Below are 22,594 nucleotides of genomic sequence, written 5' to 3' on the forward strand. Positions count from 1 at the left end.
GCTACCAGCTGCTTGTCTTCCTCTCTGCCAGAAGTTACTGCCTTGGAGAAGCACTCCAGATTTTAGCTTTTCACTAAAAAGTCCAACATCTCAGCTTCAAGCCCCGAACAGATGAGTTTGTAAGTACGTATCAGCAGGGAGCAAGGATGCTCTAATACAGGTCACACGTGGAGGCAGCTGCTGGCAGCATCCACAAGGCAGCTGCAAGCACCAGGAGAGCCTCATGGGGCTCAGAGCCACCAGCTGGAGGGCTTGTCATAATCATCAGACAAAGTTTAACAGTTTAACAGAGACTGATAGAATGATACAGCCACAGGAGTGAAAGGTATGCTTACTCTCAAGAGTAACCACAGAGAAGTAAGTAATTCCTGACTTTTTTTTCTGAAGTCACCAAAAATCAGCAGCAAAAAAAAACCACACAGAAGAGTCGTCAAATGTGCTAAATCCATTGCTTAAAATGTTTTAATAAAAACCAAGCAAAATACATTTCATAATCACTGGCACAATGTGTAAAACCTTTTAAATAAGAACTTTAATATTATTCACAAAATACAGCACGTTGTATAAAAAATAGCTGTATGCACGCTGATAAAAAGAATGTAAAACTGCTCTGAATAGGACAAACAGATGTTCAGCTTTGACTACTCAAATTCCAAGCACTTGTTGGATCAGCTACTTTACTCCTCATTCTGCTTGGGAGGGTTTTATGCTTGCACTGGGGGACCCTCCTTCTACCCTCCTCAGCCTGTGCACAATGCCCCCAGCAAACGTCTTCACAAATGGCTGGCAAGGTTAAGGTGCATCATGTTGGGCATCTCAGCCCGATTTTCACAGCTTATGTTTTAGAAAGTGCTCAACCGTTGCATCCTTCTCAATGGACACCTCAACTTGGTCACTCGAAATCTTCAGCTTTGCAGCCAGTACCCTTCCAAATTACTCCTGATCCCTGGTGCATCACAGTACTAAAACTGGAACTTGAAATCTAGTCCCTCAGCCTGAGATCACTGCATGAGTGTAGCTGCAGTACTGCCTTTGAACAGATGTACCTCTGGATTTGATAATCCTAAATTATTCACGTACCAACATTCACTCAAGCCTGTCCATTAAGAACTGCAGGTAGTGCACACGAATGGATTTGGAAGAACACGAGTTTCAAGAAAGGAAGGTATAATGGACAACAGTGTTAATATACAAAACAAAACAGTACGAAGCATAATAATATGTAATGATGTGGTTATCAGACTTAAGTGTATAACTGTAAGAGAAGGGGACAATGGCCAAGAAGAACTGGTATAATGTACAGTACATCGTAGTTGAGAACAAGATGTCAGAAAAAGAAATAACACTTCCAGATTTTGTCCCACAAACTATCAACAAAGATAATTAAAAAAAAAAAGGCAACACAGTCCTCACCATCTCTGCTTGAGACCTCCTTACACCTTTACAATATTGTCCACAAAACATTTACGCCCAGTGAAGGCAGTGGAGACAAAGATCCACCCCCAGTCATCACCTCTGTTTCCTGAGTCTACAAAAAGAGAGATGGGCACTGTTGGCTGAAAACAGTCCCTGCTGCTGACAGTAACAGCAGCACCTTGCAAGATTTGCCATCGAAGAGAGCAAACAGATATGTAAACTTCATGCTCTGCCTGGCAAAGCAAGAAAGTTTTTTCTTCCAATGTTTTCAAGCTTGAATTTTATAGTGTGCTCTTCTAAGAAGAAAACATGAAAGCTTTGTGATGTATCACCTCAGATAATAAATACAGCAGCAAAACCATCTTCTCTAGTTTAAAAACATCAGTTAAATTATCTTAATGCACCAAATCTGACAGGCAAAAACACTCCCATAAAAAGCTATCCCCTTTAAGTTATGAAGCACATCACAAGAGCAGGCTTCTATTCAAAGAGTAAGAAGCAGAGAAGCTTTTATCAGTACTGAAAATCCACGTAATAAAACAGGCTGATCTTGCCAATCTACAGAAGTTTAAAAGGCTTTATGGGGAACTGGCTGAAAGTCACTGTTTTTGGTGGCATGCGTCATTGCTCTCCGCTTGGCAAGCCGGGATTTGCATGGAGGAGAAAGCTTCATGGAGCACACAGCACGGGCAACACTCTCCTGCTCTGCGCTGAGCTCGTTCTCGTGTTGAGACAGCTGGCGGTTAAGGGCTATAGCCTCAGCAGCAAAAAGCGTCAGGTCTTTTGTGCTACTGTTCCTTTCAAGGGAAAAGGAGAAGACAGTTACAACACATGCAAAGCAGCAGTTTGGCTGCTTACCCTAACAGCAGAACGTGCATTTCCAAGCAGTTTTCTTTCTCCTATCGAAACATTAACACGGTAGGCAAAAAGACCAGTTAATATTTGCATCTCTCCTTACTGTGACAACCAGCAATACATAATAAAAATGCTCTGAGATTTTGGAAACAGATACAGTTTCAGTCCTCTGTCTGCTGAGTACTCCCCAGAAAAACCCAGGAAGCCACCTGCAACACCGTGCTTCAGTTTCTACACGATAAGAAAGGAGAGGCATGCGGGACAATACTGTTTTTTCTTCAGAAAACAGCAATCCCAGTAGAACTGCACATCTGGGTTCAGGAATTACATTTCTGAGGATAGGAAGAACCTGGAATTGCCAGTGGCAGACATGGAAATAGAAACAGATGTGTGACTCAGGCCCTACAGCATACAGAATCTGCCATCAAACCACTTTATACAAAGCTTGTCCTGCTCATGGTTAAATCGCTACTGTGATTACCACATTTGCAATGGAAGTCAGATCCGAGTCTGTACACATGATTATCCACCCAACAAAATGTAGTCTCTTTGGGTAACACACGCCTTTATGCCTCTTTTTGCCTCCTGGGCAGCAAACTGCCAAAACCATGATTATTTTCAGTCTAAGATTAGCCATGCTCCACAGGAATCCTCTCCAATGCCTTCCCCACAAACAAGTAAGATTAGATTATAAAGTAAAATGACAGCTTTAATATTTCTGATGCTCTTAACAAAATTAGTGCTGCCATACTTAAGTAGTTCCACTATTAACCACGGATCTTACCCACTCATTTGCCACCTCCTACCCCTCCCATTCCTTCAGTAACAATTTCTGGCCAACCTTATAGATATTTAAGAAAAAAAAAAGTGAAGAAAAGATTACCTTTGAAGAACTTGAGGGGTAGGTATTCCCCTTTCAGGAGCCTGCTAGAAGAAGCAGTTAAGAAAAGTTAGTTATGTATTAGTAGGTGGGAATCAAAGAGTCACAAGAATGATTTTTAAAAACAACAGGTATCTCTCTCAAATTTACAACTAATGGATATTGTACATTAATTACTTCACCATGGATTTACAAATCATTGTTGACTGATTTTCTAATCCACCTCTCCCATCACAAAAAGCGACCACCATTTGCAGGTATAATGCTATAGCTTGGGAAACTCTCCAGAGGGCCCATCTGTTCTTTCTTGAACTAAGAACTAAAGCAAAAGAGCATACTGCTGTTCTTTTAAAACTGTACCAACCAGCATTCTGCAGCATTGTATTAGAGAGTAACATCACAATAAGTGCACTGCAGTGCTTAGTTTCCACAGGAAAGCTATTTAAAATGCATAAAGCAAATTAAAAAAATACTTAAAGCTTGACAGAGTCATCCAAATATTTACCACACAGAGCTTCAGGAAGAATAAAACCACTGGATATAATGTAATTAATCAAGACGTGAGCACTAAACATGAAATATCTCTACTAAATATTTACAGAGAAGGAGCAGCTTGTTTACAACTCAGGAAGAAGAATAACCCTTAAAAACACAGTGGGATACATACTCCTTGAACCCATGAATGTTCCAACACTTGAGCAGCACTAAGTCGTTCTTTAGCATCACGAACCAGCAACTTTGAGATGAGATCTTTGGCCTCAGAGGATATATGTGACCAATCCTTGTCAGGAAATTCGTATTTGCCTTCTTGAATGCTTTCAAAAAGCTTGTTCTGGTAAAGGAAAAAATCTTTAATTTAAACAGCAACTAGAACATAACCAGATGACTTCTCAGGTGGTGGGATTCTTCTCACTCAGTTTTATCTACTTCATAGGGTGAGTGACAGCTGAAAACAACTAGTCTCCTCATAGAGCAAATAGAAAGTGACAGGCAGCTCCAAAGAGTGATGCAGTACATTTTAAGACGGCTGTGATACAATGTCTGCTGACAACACCTCTCACTCTCCAGTAATAGTGAGATCAACCAACTGTTTTCAGAAAGAATAAATTCAGGCTCTGGATAGAAACTCTTTGGGAGCTCAACTTTCACCTGCGGAATTCTGGTGATTACGATCAACCAGAAAGAGAAAAGGAGAAAGAGGTATCTGCCAAGCATTACGTGTTGTAACTCAAGTCTTACATTACCAGATTCACTTCTCAGTGAGAGCTTATCTTCCCAGGTAACTAATATGCACACCATTCTTCAGAGCTATGGCCGGTCTTACACTCTACATTCACAGGGCAAAGTACAGTGTCTTAAGTATGTCCAGTATTTACATTCACCTGGCAAACTCTGCAGACTTCTCCTCTGTCCCAGCCACAGTCTGTGCCACAGTTGCCCACAAAGGGAGGGTAACCACTGAGCATGATGTACAGAATCACTCCAAGGCTCCAAAGATCACACCGTTTATCGTAGAACGTGGCCTCCTCTGTGAAGACTTCAACCACTTCGGGTGCCATGTATTCTGCTGACCCACACTAGGAAATCAAATTTAAATGAGATTTTGAAGTGAGGCTTGAATCAAAACAAAGCCTAATATTTATTTTGGTGGTGCTCTTGGTGGTTTTTTTAAACTAAACATTCCCCTCTCTTTACAATATATGCCTTGGTCTAAAAGCAGAACTGCCCATCAGGGACTACTGAAACTTGCTGCTAGATTCTACTGCAGGTCTCACTTGGTTAAGCCTCACAGAAAGCAAACGAGATTCTACTGTTCTTTGGCAGAAGTCTAAGCTGTTCCATATTAATTTATGACTTTATTTACAGGATCTACTTATTTATATTTCACACTTTTAAATCTTACATATCGGTTTGGGGCTTTTCAGAAAGTAAAAAGTATATCACGGAAAATGATTTTTAGAAAACAGAATCCTACAACAATCTGACAGGTTATTTTCTCACAGTAATGCCATAAGAACAGCTCTGGAGTTTTACAAGTTTATCTGTTATGAAGCAACTGCTTACAGGGTTGGATTCCCTCCAGCTCATGGGTCTTAGCTACAGAAACCAAGTTTGTGGAAATGTAGACAAAACAAAGTTCAAACTCAGTCCCATAAAAACAAAGAACTTGAAAAATCTTTCTTATTTTGGGGGGGGGGAGGGTGGGTAAGATACAAACAGGATCAGTGTGATGCATTCTGGCCAACAGGAGAATTAACACAGTGAGCTCCTGTTCTTTTGTTTACTTGTTCTACGACTGGGAAACCAAGACAGTATTTATCACATATGGACCTTCTTTAAATGAAATATCCACCACTCAGTGTCGTTGCAGTAAACGCTTCAGAAGCTATACTCTGGAGATGTGAAAAACAGTTTTATGGTAGAAGGGGAAAAGCACAAAGCCACAGTGCCTCTCTTACCGGTGTTGTCAATTCTGGAGTAGTTATTGGAGTGCATGCACTGTTCAGCTTCACCCCACTACCAAGATCAAAGTCACATATTTTTACTGGAGAGACCTAAAACCAAAGATAAAAATACTCAGATTCAGAAGACTGAAGCTGCTGTAGTTTCAGCTGGGATGGATTTTTCTTCAAACTGTCTGGTATGATGCAGTGTTTGGTTCTAGGATAAAAAACAATGTTGATAACACACGGACGCTTATAGTTTCTGCTAAGCACTGTACAAAGCAAAGGCCATTCAGAGTGAAGGGCACAAGGAGCTGGGAGGAAACAGAATTAGGACAGCTGACTTAAACTGGCCAAAGAGATATTCCATGTCATTTGACATCATGCAGAAGGAGTTTTGAAAGGGGTAGGAGTTCATCTCGCTCTCTTCCACTGCTCAGGAGGGTTTGTGGGCATCGGTCAGGGGGGTGGTGAGCAACTTCCCTCAGTTGCTCCCACATCCTCAGTATCTGACCCTGTCACATTACCTCTCTCTATTTGGCTGGGCAAGTGCCAGTACACAGTGGAGCAATTTGGGAACTATACATAACATGACCAGATGGACTGCAAACATTATTTGTCCATCTGGCTATTACCTCAGAATAGATGAGATGCTAAGTTCTAGTTGCCACACTCTCTCAAAAATCAGTTGGCTTTTTATCAGCTGGACAGATGCTTACATTTTAACAGCTCATGGAAGAACTGAGACTCTTCCAGGCTTCAATTCCACTAAATACTATTGAAGTTCACCAATAGATTTGGAAGTTTTCATGAAAGGAACAGACTGAACATGAGCACTTACTTAGGAAACTAAGCTTAACTTAGTTTTAATGTATTTTTTTTTAATAAAAGAACAGAGCAGCACCTTTTCTGGAGATTCACACAGGATGTTTTCAGGCTTCAGGTCCCTGTGAGCGATTCCTGAACAAGAATGCAAACGTTCATTAGAAAAGACACTCTCCTGTTTTATTTCTCTGTATTTCTTTTTATTAGAAGGTGGTCTGGGAAATATTCTAGGCCTGAGTTCACACATACACCCTGTAATGACACTGCAATTAACTAAATTGCAGTGTTTATTTGTAAAAAGTCACTGTTGCATCATGCTATGCCTTTATCATCTTTAAATGTATATAAGAGTCAATCAAGCAAACAAGAACCTGCTAACACTGGAACACTTCAGCTAACCCTAAAATTAGCTAATTAAAAACAGCTTATTAAGATGACAGACCTGTAGGAAAGTGTATTTAATATATTACATATATATATAAATTCATCTAAATAAATACATATACATATATATGAATACATATATGTATTTAATATAATACACAATCTAGTCAAAAGATTTTTGTGCCTTTTACAGGAAGGCCCTTCTTTCCAGAGAAATCATTCAACAGCTTGAAGAATTCCTTTCAGCACAGACACTACCCTGAGACACCCCTTAGAAGAAAACACTGAGCTTCCAGATAAAAATGTAGCCCCCTTAATGTCACATACAGCTATGTACTCGCTGCTGAAGCAAAGGAAAATATCAAGGCTTTTGTGGCAGAGGTAGAAGATAAGTCTTCAGGAGAACCACTCACTCAATTGCTACCAGAATAGGCAGACCCAGATGGGAAACACAAAGTACCTGTTTGTGCAACTCACAGGCAAAGACAGTTCTGTATGATCAAAGCAGTTCTTCGATTGCCTAAAGATACATTTGCTGGAAGTTCTCCATTTAATATGATCAAATATAACAGGAAGGCAGACAACAAGTAGCAAAAATAAAATCAAATGAGCAACTTGGCTGTTAGCAGCACTCTAGTCTTGTCTAAAAGCACTCTAAGCACACTTGCTACTACTCTATATTATGAGATAGAAGATATCCCACCAACTTCTAGTTAAGGTACTAATCTCTTTTCTTCAGCACAAACCACAGGACATGACTTAAAATCTAACTTTCGTAGCATAGCACTGACCTAAAGGAATCAAAGCAGTTTCCATTGCTTATTGCTTCCATTGCATGGAAGAGGGGAAAACATGACAAACATCCCTCAAGATAGCCCATGTTGACATTTACAGCAAGGCTGACAGAACTCCCAGCAGTTGGTTCGGCTTGCAAGATGAAACCTAACAGCATTTTTTTGTATTACAGTTTGAATTCAAATGTCTGGTTATGTAATGTTTTATTTTGCAGCCGCACACAGCACTGAGAAAAGAAAACAACTGCCTTGAAACACTCCTCCAGTGGATTATTAGCAATAAAGCACACATACCCCAAGTGGGTGTAAGGCAGTATTATCATCCAGCAGAGTTTTAAACTACTACTAGCAAAAGAACTAGTTCTCATCAAAAAAAAAAAAAATCTGAATAACTATCTAGCTGTAGCACTTCACTGTTAAGTTGTGTGATAAAACTGCTTTCATTTCCTGTTTACTTCGGTGTTCTGTTTGGTACTTACTAATTATTTTAATGTGACACAGAAGAACCATAAAGAGAACAATAAAATGAAGCAGGATGTTGCTGTAGCTGATTCTGTGAGACATCCCAACTGTACCAATTCACAGCAAACAGCAGGAAAGAAAGTATATCGATGCTTTAACACCATTTTAATGAATCACATCCCTTTTGTTTGGGCAATGGGGAATCAAAGCTAAGCACTCTAAGAGAACTACAGAAAGATACTAGCTGAGTAGATATTAAATTTGCTTGGACAGTATTCCTAGACTTTCTGCTGTTAACATGATGAATGTGTTTCTCCACATGTCTGGCCTAAGTTTCCTGTTTATTATTCACTCTGTAATGCCAAGTCTAAACATGGGTATTCAGAGACAACACTCTCAGCAGATTTAAAACTCAGTCACCACATAGCCAGGCTATGAACATTATCAAAAATCTTAACCCAAATTAAGCTCTTTCCCACACGGGAATTAACCTCTGATCACAGTCACAACATTGGGCAAGATCAATATTCCTCAGTTTTGCTTTATTTACTCTTTCTGCATTGTCACTCTTTTTGATAGGTTCAACCTACTGAGGTATAAATACTGTGATTCCAACTCTTCTAGCACAAGCAGCCCAGTGACTTAGAAGTAAACCCTACAAATGAACCTATTTTATTTTACTCAATAATTTAGACAGAAAACAAATCTACACACCACCTGTAAAAGCTGGCTAACAAGAATAGCAAAGTGAATGGAAAGGAACACTTGTCAAAATAAACAAACATAGCCTTCAATTAAATGCCATTCGATTCAAAGGTAGTTACTGTAATAAAATGAAAGCAAACATTAAGTAAAGTTGCTTAATCTAGGGAGGACCAGATAATCTGGACAAGGATAAGGTTTTATAGTTATCTACCACATTCCACTTGAACACACAGCTATGAGTTGATCATAATACACATAGATGCCTTGCAATGAAACTAGAGTACTCTTAAGTAGAAAACAGCACCAGGAAAACGTTTTAAAGTAAAAGAACTCTTCACGAATAGAAGTGCTTTTAAGTCTAACCATGTTCCTAATGAAATGAGGGCATCTCCAAAGAAAGACTATGGTTCACTTGTTGGTCTCTCCCTCAACAGTGGGGGCTTGAATGTAGAGACCAAAAGCTAATATGGAGGTCTTGCAACTAGCAGAAACTCAGGGTAAATACAGAAAAGCATCTCTGCAGATGTGAAAGGGGGAAATTAAAAAGAAAATCAGCTCCCTTTTGAGTAACCTCTACACAGTGGCTTAGGTAATGCAAACAAGCAAATGGATTCAATCCTAATGTTAATTCTCCTCGGCTGATGATTTAAGTTCTGTTTTTCAAAAGGCTATACCATTTTAACACAGCTGATTACTCAAGCTACCATATTATGAAATGATTATTATAGAGGAAAATAACATAAGTCATCTGGCATGGCTGGAAATGGAAATGCTATCTAAGTCAAGGCTGACTACTTACAGATAAAATGTGCTTCACATCCGAAATGCACAATATCAAGTAGCAAAGATGGAGAGAAACTTCTTTTACCTTTTGTATGAAGAAAATTCAGAGCTGAGGCGATATCTCTCACCACTTTGCTAGCTTCTCGTTCATTGAAATGCTTCCGCTTTTGGATATGGGCCAGGATTGAACCTGTAAGAGTTAAGAGAGAGAAAATCTTAGTGCAAATGCTGCCTGAGCCAAGAAAATGCTCTGTCAATACGTGGATAAAAGTACAATAGCAACTACTGGTCTGCAACAGAGGGAAGACTGACTGCAGTGAGAACAGAGTCAGAGAGAATTTATTTAGAAAAGTTAGCACTAGCAAAACTCAAACATCAGTTTATATGTATGTAGAACTGCAGCAAAATCCACCCATCTCCAGGTCACAGCGGGGCATCCTGGAACTAACTCTCCTCTTCTGTGTAATCTGACAGCTGAAATTCTGCTCTGAAAGTAAAAACTTTTTTTTTTTTTAACCTCAATACCATCAAAATGAAAATACATTCTTTAATATACAGTTCCTACTGACATCAAGATAAGGCTCATACAGTGAGCTAGGGGTATGAAATCCGACAAAAGGCCTCTCAAATATGAGTATGCTGAGGGAATATATATATATATATATATATATATATCTGAGGGATTGGTGACTGGCAGCCAGGGCACCACTGGTATCTCTTTAACAAAGGATAAAGGGAAGTTTATTTCCTTTTCTTAAAGTGAATTCCATTAATCTTCTCAAAACATTAAAAAAGCCTTTAAAAATTAATTGAACAATCCACAGAGATCCAACCCCATTAAACAGCCTTACTACTTGCATTTTTTAACATTTTTTTTTACTCAGAGATGTATGCTTTTTACAGCAATTAGGCAGAGAAATTAAGTAACTGGGACATTTGTGATCAGCTTCCAAATACTGTATTTATCTTATATATCAGGTGGATTCATTTTTATTCCTAAGTTCTAGATATGGAAGGAAACCTCCCCTCCTCTTCTCTCTTGTAGGATGCCTTATTCCTACACAATCAGTACTGCTGCCACTCCTCCACAGTAAGGACTCAGACAGAAAAAAATGAAGAAGTTCACTGGCAGAGACAGTCAAAGAAGAATGAACAAAAAGACTATGAACAAAAAGACTCTCCAGACATGCTTTAAAATACTATTTCAGATGGCTGGAAGAAGGCCGCTTTGGACCAGGCTATCAGATCTCAAAGACACAAGGTTTCCCCTGCTGATAAAACCACTTTTGAGCTTACCTTAGACTTTTTAAGGGCACAGAGTTCAAGGGATTTTCCTGGCAGAGTTGCTCTTTACGCATTTACAAAGTAAAAACAGTTCCTAAAAATGCCTCCATCTTTACGGAAAAGCCTGCACATTTTTCAGGAAGCAGGTTTGAGCCACCTTAAGTGCTCATCTCACTCAGCAGATCTATTTCAGATCACCTTTCTGAATACAGCTGACCTTCCAAACTCTCTCAGGTAAGAATTATGTCAATATCAAGGAAAACCTGCTCTCCAGACTTGGTATTCTGCCAACGTAAAGGACTCCTACAAAAGGAAAGAACAGCAAGACATGCCTGCCCCACTTGTTAGCACCTCCTCCAGCACCTCACAAAACCCACTACAGTGGAAAAATAAAAACAAAACCCAGATGGGACTGTTCAATCGCACAAGTTCATTATAATAAGCTAAATTTTAACACTTTCAGTTATGGAATGCTGTCAGGCCAAGGTACTGAACAGCTTCTGCAAGTCCTGGAGAACAGATCACAGCTAAAATGGGAGCTGAATTCCTTCAGGTACCACAGCTGCAGGAAGGCAAAGCTGAAAATGGAAAGCCCATGCTACGACCCAATACTGTAGTTAGCACTTCACCTTTGAGACTGGAGTCAAAGTAAGACTCATGAGCCAGCCGTGTTGTTTACATCAACACTGGAATCTGCAGCACATCAGAAGTTGGTCCAACCCCCTGATTCCCATTACTTCCTTGATAATCATTCAAACCCACGTAATTAACATTTCAAATACTGACATCTTTCAAAGAGAAAAGCTTCAGCTCAAGTTAAGCACTGGAAAAACAGTAGGTAAGATAGTGGAGAAAGTGCAGCACTATTACCCACTCAGCAGCAGTGCAGGAACACTGACAAGCATAGCCTCACATTCAGTGAAGAGAGTCAGGGAGCAGAAGGATGCAGAGATGGGAAAAGGGACAAATGCAGGCTTATTCCAATCCAGCCCTGCTACAGCTAATTTGCCAGAGAAGTCTGTGCAGCAAAGAAGAGAAACCTAGGCAACAATAATGAAATGATGCAGTAATTTTAAGGGAAAGTGAATAAAAGCTCTTCCTCAGTGAAAAGCAGTGTCCTCAAGAAATGGAGTTCTGCATCTACACTAAAATAATCTGCATTTCTTGCAAATGTGGTTTGCTATTGTCCGCCTGGCCAGAGACAATAGATGGTGTTATACAGACAGGAGCATAAAACTTCAAAAAATTAGTTGTTCTTTGAGTGACACATCACACTTTTAACTCATAGTTTTTCACACCATTCACACCATGGATACTGTAATGATGCACTACACAGACAAACATGAAAGTGCACAAGACAGACTTCATGTCCACTTGAATGCTTGATGTAGCTTCATTCCCCAGTGAGTGGTAAATTCTGGTGACCAGCAACCACAAATACTCACTTTAGTGGCTCTCAAGCAGCCACAGACAGTTTTACTACTGGAGCAATGTGAGGCAAAAGATGGTTTTTTTTCTAATAGCCACTGCACAAGTTTCAACTAAACAGCATCAATCCTGCACGGAAGGAAACCGTTACCAGGATATCTAGATTCTATACTACAATCATGCACAATACTCAACATACTGTCTCCCTCTGCTGCCTCTTTGTCTTCAAATTGTCAGGCATTTAAAATAAGCTCTTCGCTTTCTTTTGAAACACTAAGACAAACGGGACCCAGCTGATTCAATGAGCAAAGGCATGGTTGCTGTACAGTACCTCCTCGCAGCTTCTCAAAGACAAGGTAGTATCTTGTGTCATCTTCAAAAAATTCTATTAATTCCAAAATGTTCCTTTAGAAAAAGAAAAAGAAACAACAGGGTAACTACAAGAGGGAAGCAGAGAGTGTAAACAGAGCACTGAATGTTTCTTTATGGATAATTAGGAAGTGCCAGAATTAACCAAGAATGAAAGTGCTAATTAAACAAATTGTTTTGGTTGCCTATCGCATTAAAATCAATTTCCACCTCACACTGAAATTTAAGCAAGTGGAAACAGGCTTAAAAACAAAATCCTCATCAGACAGGATTGCAAAAGACTTCTGCTACTGCTCAATTGACAGGAAGATAACTGATAATAGGCTGTATTTAATAAGTTGGAAGAGTGCATTTGTGCTGAAGGCAAGAGCAAAAAATAATTACATTGGCATTCCTTCTCTGCAGAAATCACAAAGCAAAACATACAGGGCCCACAGGAGACAGGCAACTATCAACGTGACATTAAGTCCAGTACATTACTTGCCATTTTTAGAACAATTTTGGTTTACCAGTGGACAGTCTTTGCACAGCGCAACACAAACACCCCAAGCTGCCTTCAGAATGTCCAACATTTAAGTTCATGTAAGAGTTTTTCAAAACTTAAAGGGAATACAAAATCTGAATGACGAATGTGGTCATAAGAACTGCATTTTCTTTTAATCAGTTACATGCAGGATTATCATATGCTGTCAACAACACAGAGAACAAAGATTAATCTGCTTCTCAACAGCACAACTTAAACCCAAGAGTTTGGTAAACAAGCTTGGTTTTAGATTATCTTTAACAGTTGCACTTAAAATTTGTTTTAAAATAGGCTTTAACGTGAGCCACACAACTGTACCACAGACAGCAGCTGCACTATATATTCTACACCAACATATTAACAGATATCTAAAGGAGTAGTTTCAGAAGCTGCTTACACTCATCACAAAGCACGCTGCCATTGGCAGCATGAGCTCTCCCTCCTTTTCAGATGTGAGTGGCAACTCTAAAGTTGCTTCATCCTGTGGTTATATGAAGCCAGCACAATCATCCAAATGAAACCCAAACCAGCTTTTAGCTTATTTAAGAGCTGCAAGCAGGAGGATTGACACAAAAGAAAAAGCATGCATTAGGAAAGGGCAAGGACTGTTGCATTCAACAGCAGCTGTTACTAGGTCAGCTTTTGCCTGTGGTGAAATCACAGGCCAAAGTGTCAACATGTTAATTCCTTATTTAGACAAAAGCCATGCATCACTGAAGCACATTCAGACTACACCTACCTGGATGATGACTGAGTTAAGCAACATAATTTGTAAACATTTCTCTAAATTTCCCAGGTAAGAGGAAAAATCTTATTTTGAACAGACCAAGTCTAAATCCCAACTGGTTTTAAGGAGACTACTGCAAAGTTCCTAACCAAGATGCAAATAAAGAGGTGTAAATTTGAAAAAATACTCAAGATGCTTTAAACAAACAAGAGACTCTATACTTACTTATTGCCCTGACACTGATACAGTGTTTCTATTTCACGAAAAACCCGACTTCGACTGTGGCCAGCATTTTTTTCAATGATCTGTGGGAAGAGAGAGAGCTCATATTCAAAAGATTACTGCAGGAACTGTGCCTGTGCCTCTGCATTTGGATAACCGATCTACAACTTCAATCTCATGTATGACCACCAGAGAGAGATACTCCACATTTTTCTGCCTGTTTAATTTGTCACGTGGTTATTTACAGTGTCAGCAGAGTCTGGAAAGCATTCAAAGGATAGGGGAAATGAGGACAGGAAGAGAAGAAAGGAACTAAAACCGCCTGTTACCACAGTTACTGATCAGTTACCACAAGCTTTTTCTTGCATCATTTTAGTTCTGCAGAAAAGGAGATCCTTTTGAGTTCTAACAGAAATAGATTTGAGTCATTATCAGATACGAAATAGACAAAAAGAACAGACTCATCATTATGTGCATTTAATTAAAAAGTACTAAACTAACCACAGAATGAGACGTTGGCTCACGGAGCAAATGTCACAGAGACTCAATAGCAAGACCTAGTGTATTAAAGCAAACATACACATAATCTCAAAGTCCTTCTGCAGTGCCATCAGAAGTCACCTTCCTTCACACACCCCTCAGACTGAAAGAGGACAAAGGCCTTCCAGAGGAGTGGAGACTGAGCGACTGCAGCATGAACTGAAAGCTCACAACGTTACTGCAAGTACCAGCACTACCAATATGCAGTCTGAGGTTCTCACTTTTACAGCCAGATTTCTCTAGTATCTGAAGATGTGTAACTCATAAGGTATCTGTTTATTCCAGAGTTCAAATATTTTACAAACAAAATGACAACATTTACAGGACCCTGTATTATGTAGCAGGCCATCGTGCTAGATAATGACTTGGCCACTTCTAACACAAGAAGAGGTTAAAAAAAAATTAAATATATATATTTATATATATATGTAGGACTGCAATCAAATCAGGACATGATAGAAAAGCAAGCCCCAGATCTAACCATTAACACCACCATTTAACGTCTGTGAATTTTACCTGTGACTGATATTGCAGTTCCCTCTAGAGGCAAGATACTTAGAACGACAGATCTATCAACTGTTAGACTCATTTCATGCATGAAGAATTTCCTAAAAGCTTTTGCTATTACACACTATTCCATGTTTTAACTTAGATAGTAGGAGGTAGAAAACATGTTACAGGTGGAAATGATACTGCTTCTATTCTGTACTTACTTTTACTGCATATTCTTTCCCAGTTTGGAGGCTGACAGCACCCTGAACTTTGGCATAAGCTCCCTCACCAAGAAGCTCAGCAGTCAGCTTGTACAGATCTGCCAGAGAAACCCAGCAAATGGGAAATATTAACCAAAGCATTTCAGTGAATAACACTGAGACGAGCTATTTATCTGATGAGCATCCCTCACATGACAGCAAGAGAGAAAATGTCCTTGGTAATGACCACAGAAAACAGATTTATGCAGTATTAAAGTAGATGTGCCAGGATTAATTATGCCTCATTATTCACCTTTTTTCCTCCTCAGGTTCCAAGCAAATTTAAAGTTGATTTCATCCCAGCAGTAAAATTACAAGTTTGTTCATACAAGCACCATTTTACCTCAGTGACTGCTAGGATCTAATCCACCTTCCCTGTCTTCATTTACAAGCCAGAACTGATTTTTTTTTCAACTGGAAAACACTTCCTTCCTTGATCAGAAAATGCCTACCACGTGAAATCCACTTGCAGATGTAGTGTTTCAAGTATGAATGAAATTTTAATGCTTAAGCCCAGAAGACTGCTATCATCTTGACTTGTAATCTACCTTACAATGCTACTTTCCCCCTAAGAAGTTTCGTACTGGTCAGTTTTGTCCCACTGAACTGTATTTTGGTGATAGTGCCTTGGCATTTGTGCTCACATCTAGCAGTCAAAACACTGATTCTATTAAAAAAAAATGAAGTATAAATGGGACACATCGATTTCAAAACCACAAGAAATAAAAAGTGACTGAAGACTGAAAGATTGGAGATAAAGAAATACAGAAATGTTGTCCTTTAGTGTTGTCCAAAACACAACGTTTAGCTAAGAAAATTGTTAGAGAAAATGGACCATTACAAGTAGAAGCTCAGAAATTACCACCAACCTTCAAATTTCCCAGGGGTGTGATCTGTGGCTCTGGTCCTTTTCTTTTTTTTCCTTTTCCCACTGTCTGCTATGGCAAGGGGCTGACTGCTGACCATCTCTGTGTGACAGAACATAAAGGTGCTTTTAACACACAGTGGATTGGATTGCTTCAGGAGAAAATGCACATGTTTGTGTTTATGTCCTTCAGCTGCACACAAGTATCTCTGCTTCCTTACCGCAGGCTGATGCCTCTCTCACAGAAACAGAGGAAACCTAAAAAAGACGAGCTGGGTGCTGATTAACAGTTCTGGGGAGGTTTGATAAAAGAAAATAATTATGCATCTGCTGTGACTCCTCCTCTCACAGCACACTAAGGGAGAGCACAGGAATAACCTCACTGAAAACCACCCTGAGCTACCTTCAACATAACACGTGCCCTGAAACATAGAAGGGAGGCTGGAAGGCTAAAGATGGACAGGATTTTTAACCCTCATACAGGTGCTGTACTTTCAGCTATGCTACTGTTTAAGACATTTCAAGTCAGCTTAAGAAAATGAGCTTCCCAGACAACAGAAGGGTGAAGAATAGGAAGTTCCAAATGCAGCAGTGAAAAGAGGCAGCCACAGAAGTCAACAGGTCAGAGGCACAATCTAGGTCAGTTTATGCTGACAACAGGCCAGCAAAACATTTCTAATAGATTCACGATGTCCCTTTCTAAACCACAGACTGGTGGATAACCTATGCTTCAAAATGAGCATGAGATCTTACTCCTTGCATTAAAAGCTGCAAATATTACAAGAGCTTACGCGGAGGTAACAATTCACCAATGCAAGATAATATGGCATAAAAAGAAAGAACACCCTCTGGTTATTAAGGAAGGCCTAATCAAAAGCAGTGCCCTACCAGGGGCTACTTCAGACAGCTACCCTAATTCCAGATAGGTTAAATGATTCCACGACCCATTCGCATGAGCACTTCTCCAACACTTCACTCATACCTGCCAGCCTGGCTCCGACAGTTAAAAATCAGTGCTCAAAGTCTTCGAGGCAGTACCAAAGAACTGCTAAGACATTATAAAGTCAGTATAATATACAGTCAGGTCTCATATTACAGAAAAAAAAGGAACAGATCCCTAGAAACAGTATGATTATAACAATGACAGAAAAGTACTAAAACCAGTACGTTTTCAGGTCATTCTCCTTTAACAGAGAACCTTTTTTGAACAGAAGTTTTTTTAAACTTTCTGTTTTTATACTTCCTCTGTTTCTAAAGTACTCTTAAAACATGGAGGTTCTGAGGCAGAAAATATTACACAACCATCTACCAAAACATGAGAAAGAAAGAAAAAACTACTTTTCTTGTCAGTATCTGTCAGTAACAGCTATTATGAGTGTCACTTAGAACTGGAATGCTGTCTCAAATAGACAAACGTTATTTAGAAAGCCCTCTAATGTCTTACTGCAACACTTGAAAACGCATCACTCAAAGCCACAATCATCTATTCAAGGGAATAGTAAATCCTCATTTTCAAGTCTTTAGCAGAATACACTAAGAAATCATCACACTGGAAGACACTTTTGAGTTCTGAAATACAATGAGAAAGACACGGGCATGCATTTTACCCAACTGACACTTAGACAGGTTCAACTTTTAAAACAAAGATACGGGCAGCCTTTGACAGCAAGTCCCAGCTCTCACTGACTTCAGCTTGCATGAAAAGTTACTTGGATTTGGGATTAAAACAACACACATGAAGCACGTCCTTTAAAAAGTCCAGCTGTGGCTCTGAGCAGCTTCATTCCCAAGTCAAAAAGTCATACCTAAGGTATCTTAGTTCAAATATTACATGGATTTGGAGCTGAGAGACTAAAAACTATGCAAAAAGAACAGGAGATAAACCCTTCACCTTAGCACAGCTGACATATTTGCTCATGATGACCTCCTGCACTCTACCAGTTGGCTATGATATTTACAGCCTGGCGTTTAATGCCTCACTGTGATATTTCCTTTTGGTCTGACTCAATTCCTAAATTACAGATAACTGCTTCCTTAAAACCAGAAAGTTCACCAGTTATCTTTACAGAAATCAAATTACTGAAAACTGATATTTTCAACGCAGAGTCTAGACCTAACACACTACCAGACAGCCATTAAATGTTTGCTATATTAGATTAATTTTTTTTACCCTTCTGGTTTGCTATTTCACATCAGTGTATAGTTCACTTCTCTGTCAATGCAGCTTTTCCTTGATAGGTATAAGAGCTTCATCCTCATTGGCAGAAGGGAACTAGACCTAAGCTTAATTAACAATTGGAACGACAAGAAAATTCCTTCTAATTCCTAAGCAAATGCCTTAGCAGTTCTTCAAGTTTTCAAAGCAGTGTGTTTCTATGACTGCACATAAATGTTTTCGATGACACTGAAAGACTGGATGCCTCAACCACCCAAGCAGGTGATTCTGCGGTGTTCTGCACACTGCATGACTACCTACAGTGAAAAGGGCTCCTGGGCTCTCAAGGAAACTCACCCTGCCAGGCAGAAAGCACAGACTGGATGAACTGCTCTGGAGAAAAAAAGGCTCGCAGACACATCGGGTCCAAGAGGAACATTAAAACTCTGCCATTTAAAGGTCATTTTACAACACGGCTCAGAGTGCTGAACTCCTGCTTCCACCAAACCAACTCGTCCACCCTGGTTGAGCGCAGGGAGGCAGGTGCAGAACAGGATTTGGTGCTTAGAGTACTTCTTACATCCCTCTCAACCACAGCACTCTCCAGCAGTACTGGCTGACTGAGCTGACAAAAGCTGAAGAAACAGGGAACAATTCAAGCTCTGATCTGCCTTTCTTTTCCAGACAGGTTAGGATTACTGCTCACAGGATAACACAACCCAGCAAAATCCATACTGCAAGAAGAAAAAAAGAAGTGTTCAAGTTTTTTGTCTTAATTGCAGTGGTATTGAAGGCTTGCGTGTTATCATCACCATCATTCAGTGCTGAGGTAATACTTAACGTATACATTATTCACAGCCTTGCGTGGGAAGGTAATAGTTACAGTCTTCTCCTTTGCAATTGTGGCCTCCATAACTATTTTCAAAAGGATGAACAAAAGCACTGATTATATAGAAGACTCTCAAATAATGACAGCTGAAGAAGGAAAAATCAACACAGGTTTCACTACGTCCATTACTTTTCATTTTGCTTCCTAGCACTCCAGATACAAACATGCCACAATCCACTATCCAAAAGTAACTCTCTTCTTATTCTTGTCTGCTTTCCCAAAGGAAGGAAAAGTATATTTAAAAAAACAAGCATACACATATCCAGGAGGCACTTGGAAAACACAATACAGATGGCCTTGTATTAAGAAGCAGATACCTTGCTTATGTGTTTGAATTCAATGGGAGGAAGCAGTTTAAACAGAGTCCAAGTACTACCACCTGCTTCAACACTGTCTTGCTTGAGCTGAGTTGTTCAGTAACTGAAAAGGAACACATCACGTTTACATTCAAAAAGCACATAAATACTGTTATATACATTAGGATACTATCCAGAGTCTCAGGGGATTGCAAGAACCTGTTGTGCTGGCATTCATGGGAAAGCACAGTAAGGGCACACTTCTGCATTAAAGATTTTATCACCTATAAATACAGAATGCAAAATATAGCACTGTTTACAGTGTTCCAGTCATTTCAGCTGATGGTCATTCATCTGTATGGTAGTTTGTTGTAATTCATTCTTAGCTATCAAAGCTGCCATACAGCAGACCCCTACAGCAATCTTCGTCTCCCTACTTCTCTTTGTGATTCCCTTCAGTCTCACTTTTAGAAGACCAGTCACCTTATCTTCTGCAAGTTGCAGTCCAACACCATACTAGGAATCAGGCACCTCCCTTGCAAACTAAGGATGGGGTTTCTGAGGTTCTCAATCAAACCCTCCGGCAATGGGTGGATCTCACTTTGCATGATAGCACAAACTTACTTCAAATAGATTCCTCCTACCCCAATTTACTACTTCACCATTACTAGGGAAGCAAGGAGAACCTTAACGGAATGGAGAGCACACCTTTCCCTCTCCTGTAGAGAAAGAACAGCATATTTTAGCACAAGTGCATGCTGTAGACAAGAGGCCTTCTGCTGGGATCAGTCTATGTGCATATACACCTGCATTATTTTAAAAGAACTAGTTATCATTCAGAGTAACAGAAAGAGAACTTATCATCCCCACTGGAAAGATCCAAAGGCAAACAAGACAAGCATGACCACCATAAAATGAGCTGACAAGGAAGGATAACAAATGAAACTGAAGTTGGCTCAAAAGTGTTCTATAATCTTTCCAGTTTCTTGTTCTAGGACAACTTGCCTCTGTGGCAGCCAAGTGGATAACAGGATGAAATAGGATGTAATATTTCATCAGACTAGCAAATAATCATGAACAGTAAGCGTTGTCTGGGACAGCGTGGCATACATACTGGTTAGGGCACTAAAAACCATCTTCCTTCCTTCCACGTAGAGCTGTACAGCCAAACAAGGTATTTAATGCTACTGACTATTGCCAGACAATACATATTTAAGAGTTTCTATCACAGTACAGCAAGACCTGAGCTGCAAAATCATTTTAAATTCCAGATCATACGTATTTTAAATGAGAAAAGTCCTTGTAGCAGTACTTTGACTCAACTACTCAAAGCTTCTCTAACCGCTTGAGCAGTTTTAAATTAAGGAGCTGTGCAGGGCAAGTAAGTCCCAAGGACCACTTATGAAACAGCAAGCTGCTTCCTCTCTGCAACATCTGATGGCATCAAGAACTCTCAGCAGACTGCCTCTGCACCACCAATTAGCTCCTCTAACCCCACGCAGTGCGCTCCCTTGCCAGTTTTCAAGCATAAACCAAAGAGAATAACTTCTAAGAAGGCAACTTTTCATTTTGAACAAACACAAGATAAGGATTTCCTGCTCATACTCAGCACCCCGCAAACCATCAGATAAGGACATGTCTCACTGGGAAAAAGGCTACGCAACACACTCCCATACTACAAAAGCCTTTTTTGGAGGGATTCATTTACCACAAAGTGTTTTTTAAAACCCGAAGCAAGAGTGGTTTTTCTTCCTGTTCTCTTCCTCTCTTCTTTCACCTCAAATTAACAGCCATTGAACTACAGTGAATTTTCACATTTGATGTCACACAAAAAAAGTATGTTTTAATACCTTGTTACCGGGAAAGGTACTGGAAGGTAAAAGGAAATTCCTCATAGTGCTAAGTATCTTGTGTGTGTGTGTGTGCAAGCTTTATAGAGTACTTGAGCAGCATTCACACCATGAAACAGCGTTATTACGATGGACAATATTCAACTTCAAGGGGCACTCAGGTGCTCAACGCACCCCCTTTCCCAGGAAAGCTGCCAATACCACCCACAGTTACCTTTAGGGCTGCAGTGGAAGGGGCTCAGCTCCACACTTGTGTTTTGCCCCGCTTCCATCCAGCATGTGGGAGGCATAGGGAGCAGCTTTGTTTGGATAAAAGCCAACGGGTACACCTTCGAAGTTACCAGAGCAGGTGCCAGGCTTTCCAAGCAAATCATATAGTGTTCATCTGTACGAAAGAAAAGAGGTCTTTATAAGCAGTCAGCTCGTAAGAGAAGGAAAAAAGGAAAAAAAAAAAAAAAACGAACAGCCATCTAATTGGTGGTTTACTTTCAAACAAATTCAACACTTTACAAAGCAGCGCCAGCGCTGTGGGGGCAATGGGTTATAATGCTTGGCTGCCACACGTGTCCTGAAGCCAGGAGCCGGCTGTCACTGCTGCTGGCGTTACTCCCTCAGAACCGCTTCACAAGGTCACCGCGGCGATACCGCAGACAGCAGCGGTAATAAATACACGATAAGAAGATGTTCAGTACTCCTCGAGAAGCCTGCCCGCAGCCAGCCAGCCGGACCGGCCGGCTCCTCCCTTAGCCTTCCCCTCTCACGCCTCCCCTAAGCGGTGTGAGGAGCAGCCCCCCGCCATCACGCAAACCTCCGCCCTCACCTCCATGGCGGCTGCCGGCGTCCCGCGGCGGGGGTGGTGCTGCACCGCCGGACAGCCCGCCCGCTGGGGAGGGGGGAAGCGCGCATGCGCGAAGCGCCATGTGCCGTGAGGCCATTTTCGCTTGCGGGGCACAGGGGGGGGAGTTTGCATGCGGGTGAGGTGGTGTGCACCCCTTCTCGAGGCCAGCCGGGAACGGGTGTCGTGGAGATGGCTGGGCAACCCAACTTGAAGTCTTACTTGAGTGTGAATGAGCGTCTGTGTCCCCGCTTGTGGCAGGAGTGCCCCACAGGGCAGGCAACTCTGTGGGGAGCCTCAGGGGTAACCTG

The 22,594-nt window shown here is 40.5% G+C and overlaps 1 protein-coding gene across 3 annotated transcripts; it reads right to left on the reverse strand.

The window, feature by feature from the left end:
* Positions 1-435: 435 nt before the first annotated feature.
* On the reverse strand, positions 436-22,294 carry MKNK1 (MAPK interacting serine/threonine kinase 1). Of its 3 annotated transcripts, none has more exons than XM_015291251.4 (13): positions 22,269-22,294; positions 21,663-21,833; positions 16,263-16,361; positions 15,355-15,452; positions 14,105-14,184; positions 12,592-12,665; positions 9,634-9,738; positions 6,500-6,555; positions 5,611-5,706; positions 4,534-4,728; positions 3,819-3,983; positions 3,155-3,195; positions 436-2,213 (listed from the first exon to the last, which is right to left on the reverse strand). In XM_015291251.4, the coding sequence occupies exons 2-13, from the start codon at positions 21,820-21,822 to the stop codon at positions 1,985-1,987; spliced, it is 1,398 nt and encodes a 465-aa protein (XP_015146737.4). In that variant the 5' UTR covers positions 21,823-21,833; positions 22,269-22,294; the 3' UTR covers positions 436-1,984. The 3 variants fall into 3 exon arrangements, with proteins under 3 accessions (XP_015146737.4, XP_001235171.7, XP_040561337.1); XM_001235170.7 differs by having other exon boundaries at positions 3,155-3,198; XM_040705403.2 differs by lacking the exon at positions 22,269-22,294 and adding an exon at positions 19,620-19,722 and having other exon boundaries at positions 3,155-3,198; positions 21,663-21,712.
* Positions 22,295-22,594: the final 300 nt, after the last annotated feature.

This window comes from Gallus gallus, chromosome 8 (genome assembly GCF_016699485.2).
Source record: "Gallus gallus isolate bGalGal1 chromosome 8, bGalGal1.mat.broiler.GRCg7b, whole genome shotgun sequence".
In the NCBI taxonomy this organism is placed as follows: domain Eukaryota; kingdom Metazoa; phylum Chordata; class Aves; order Galliformes; family Phasianidae; genus Gallus; species Gallus gallus.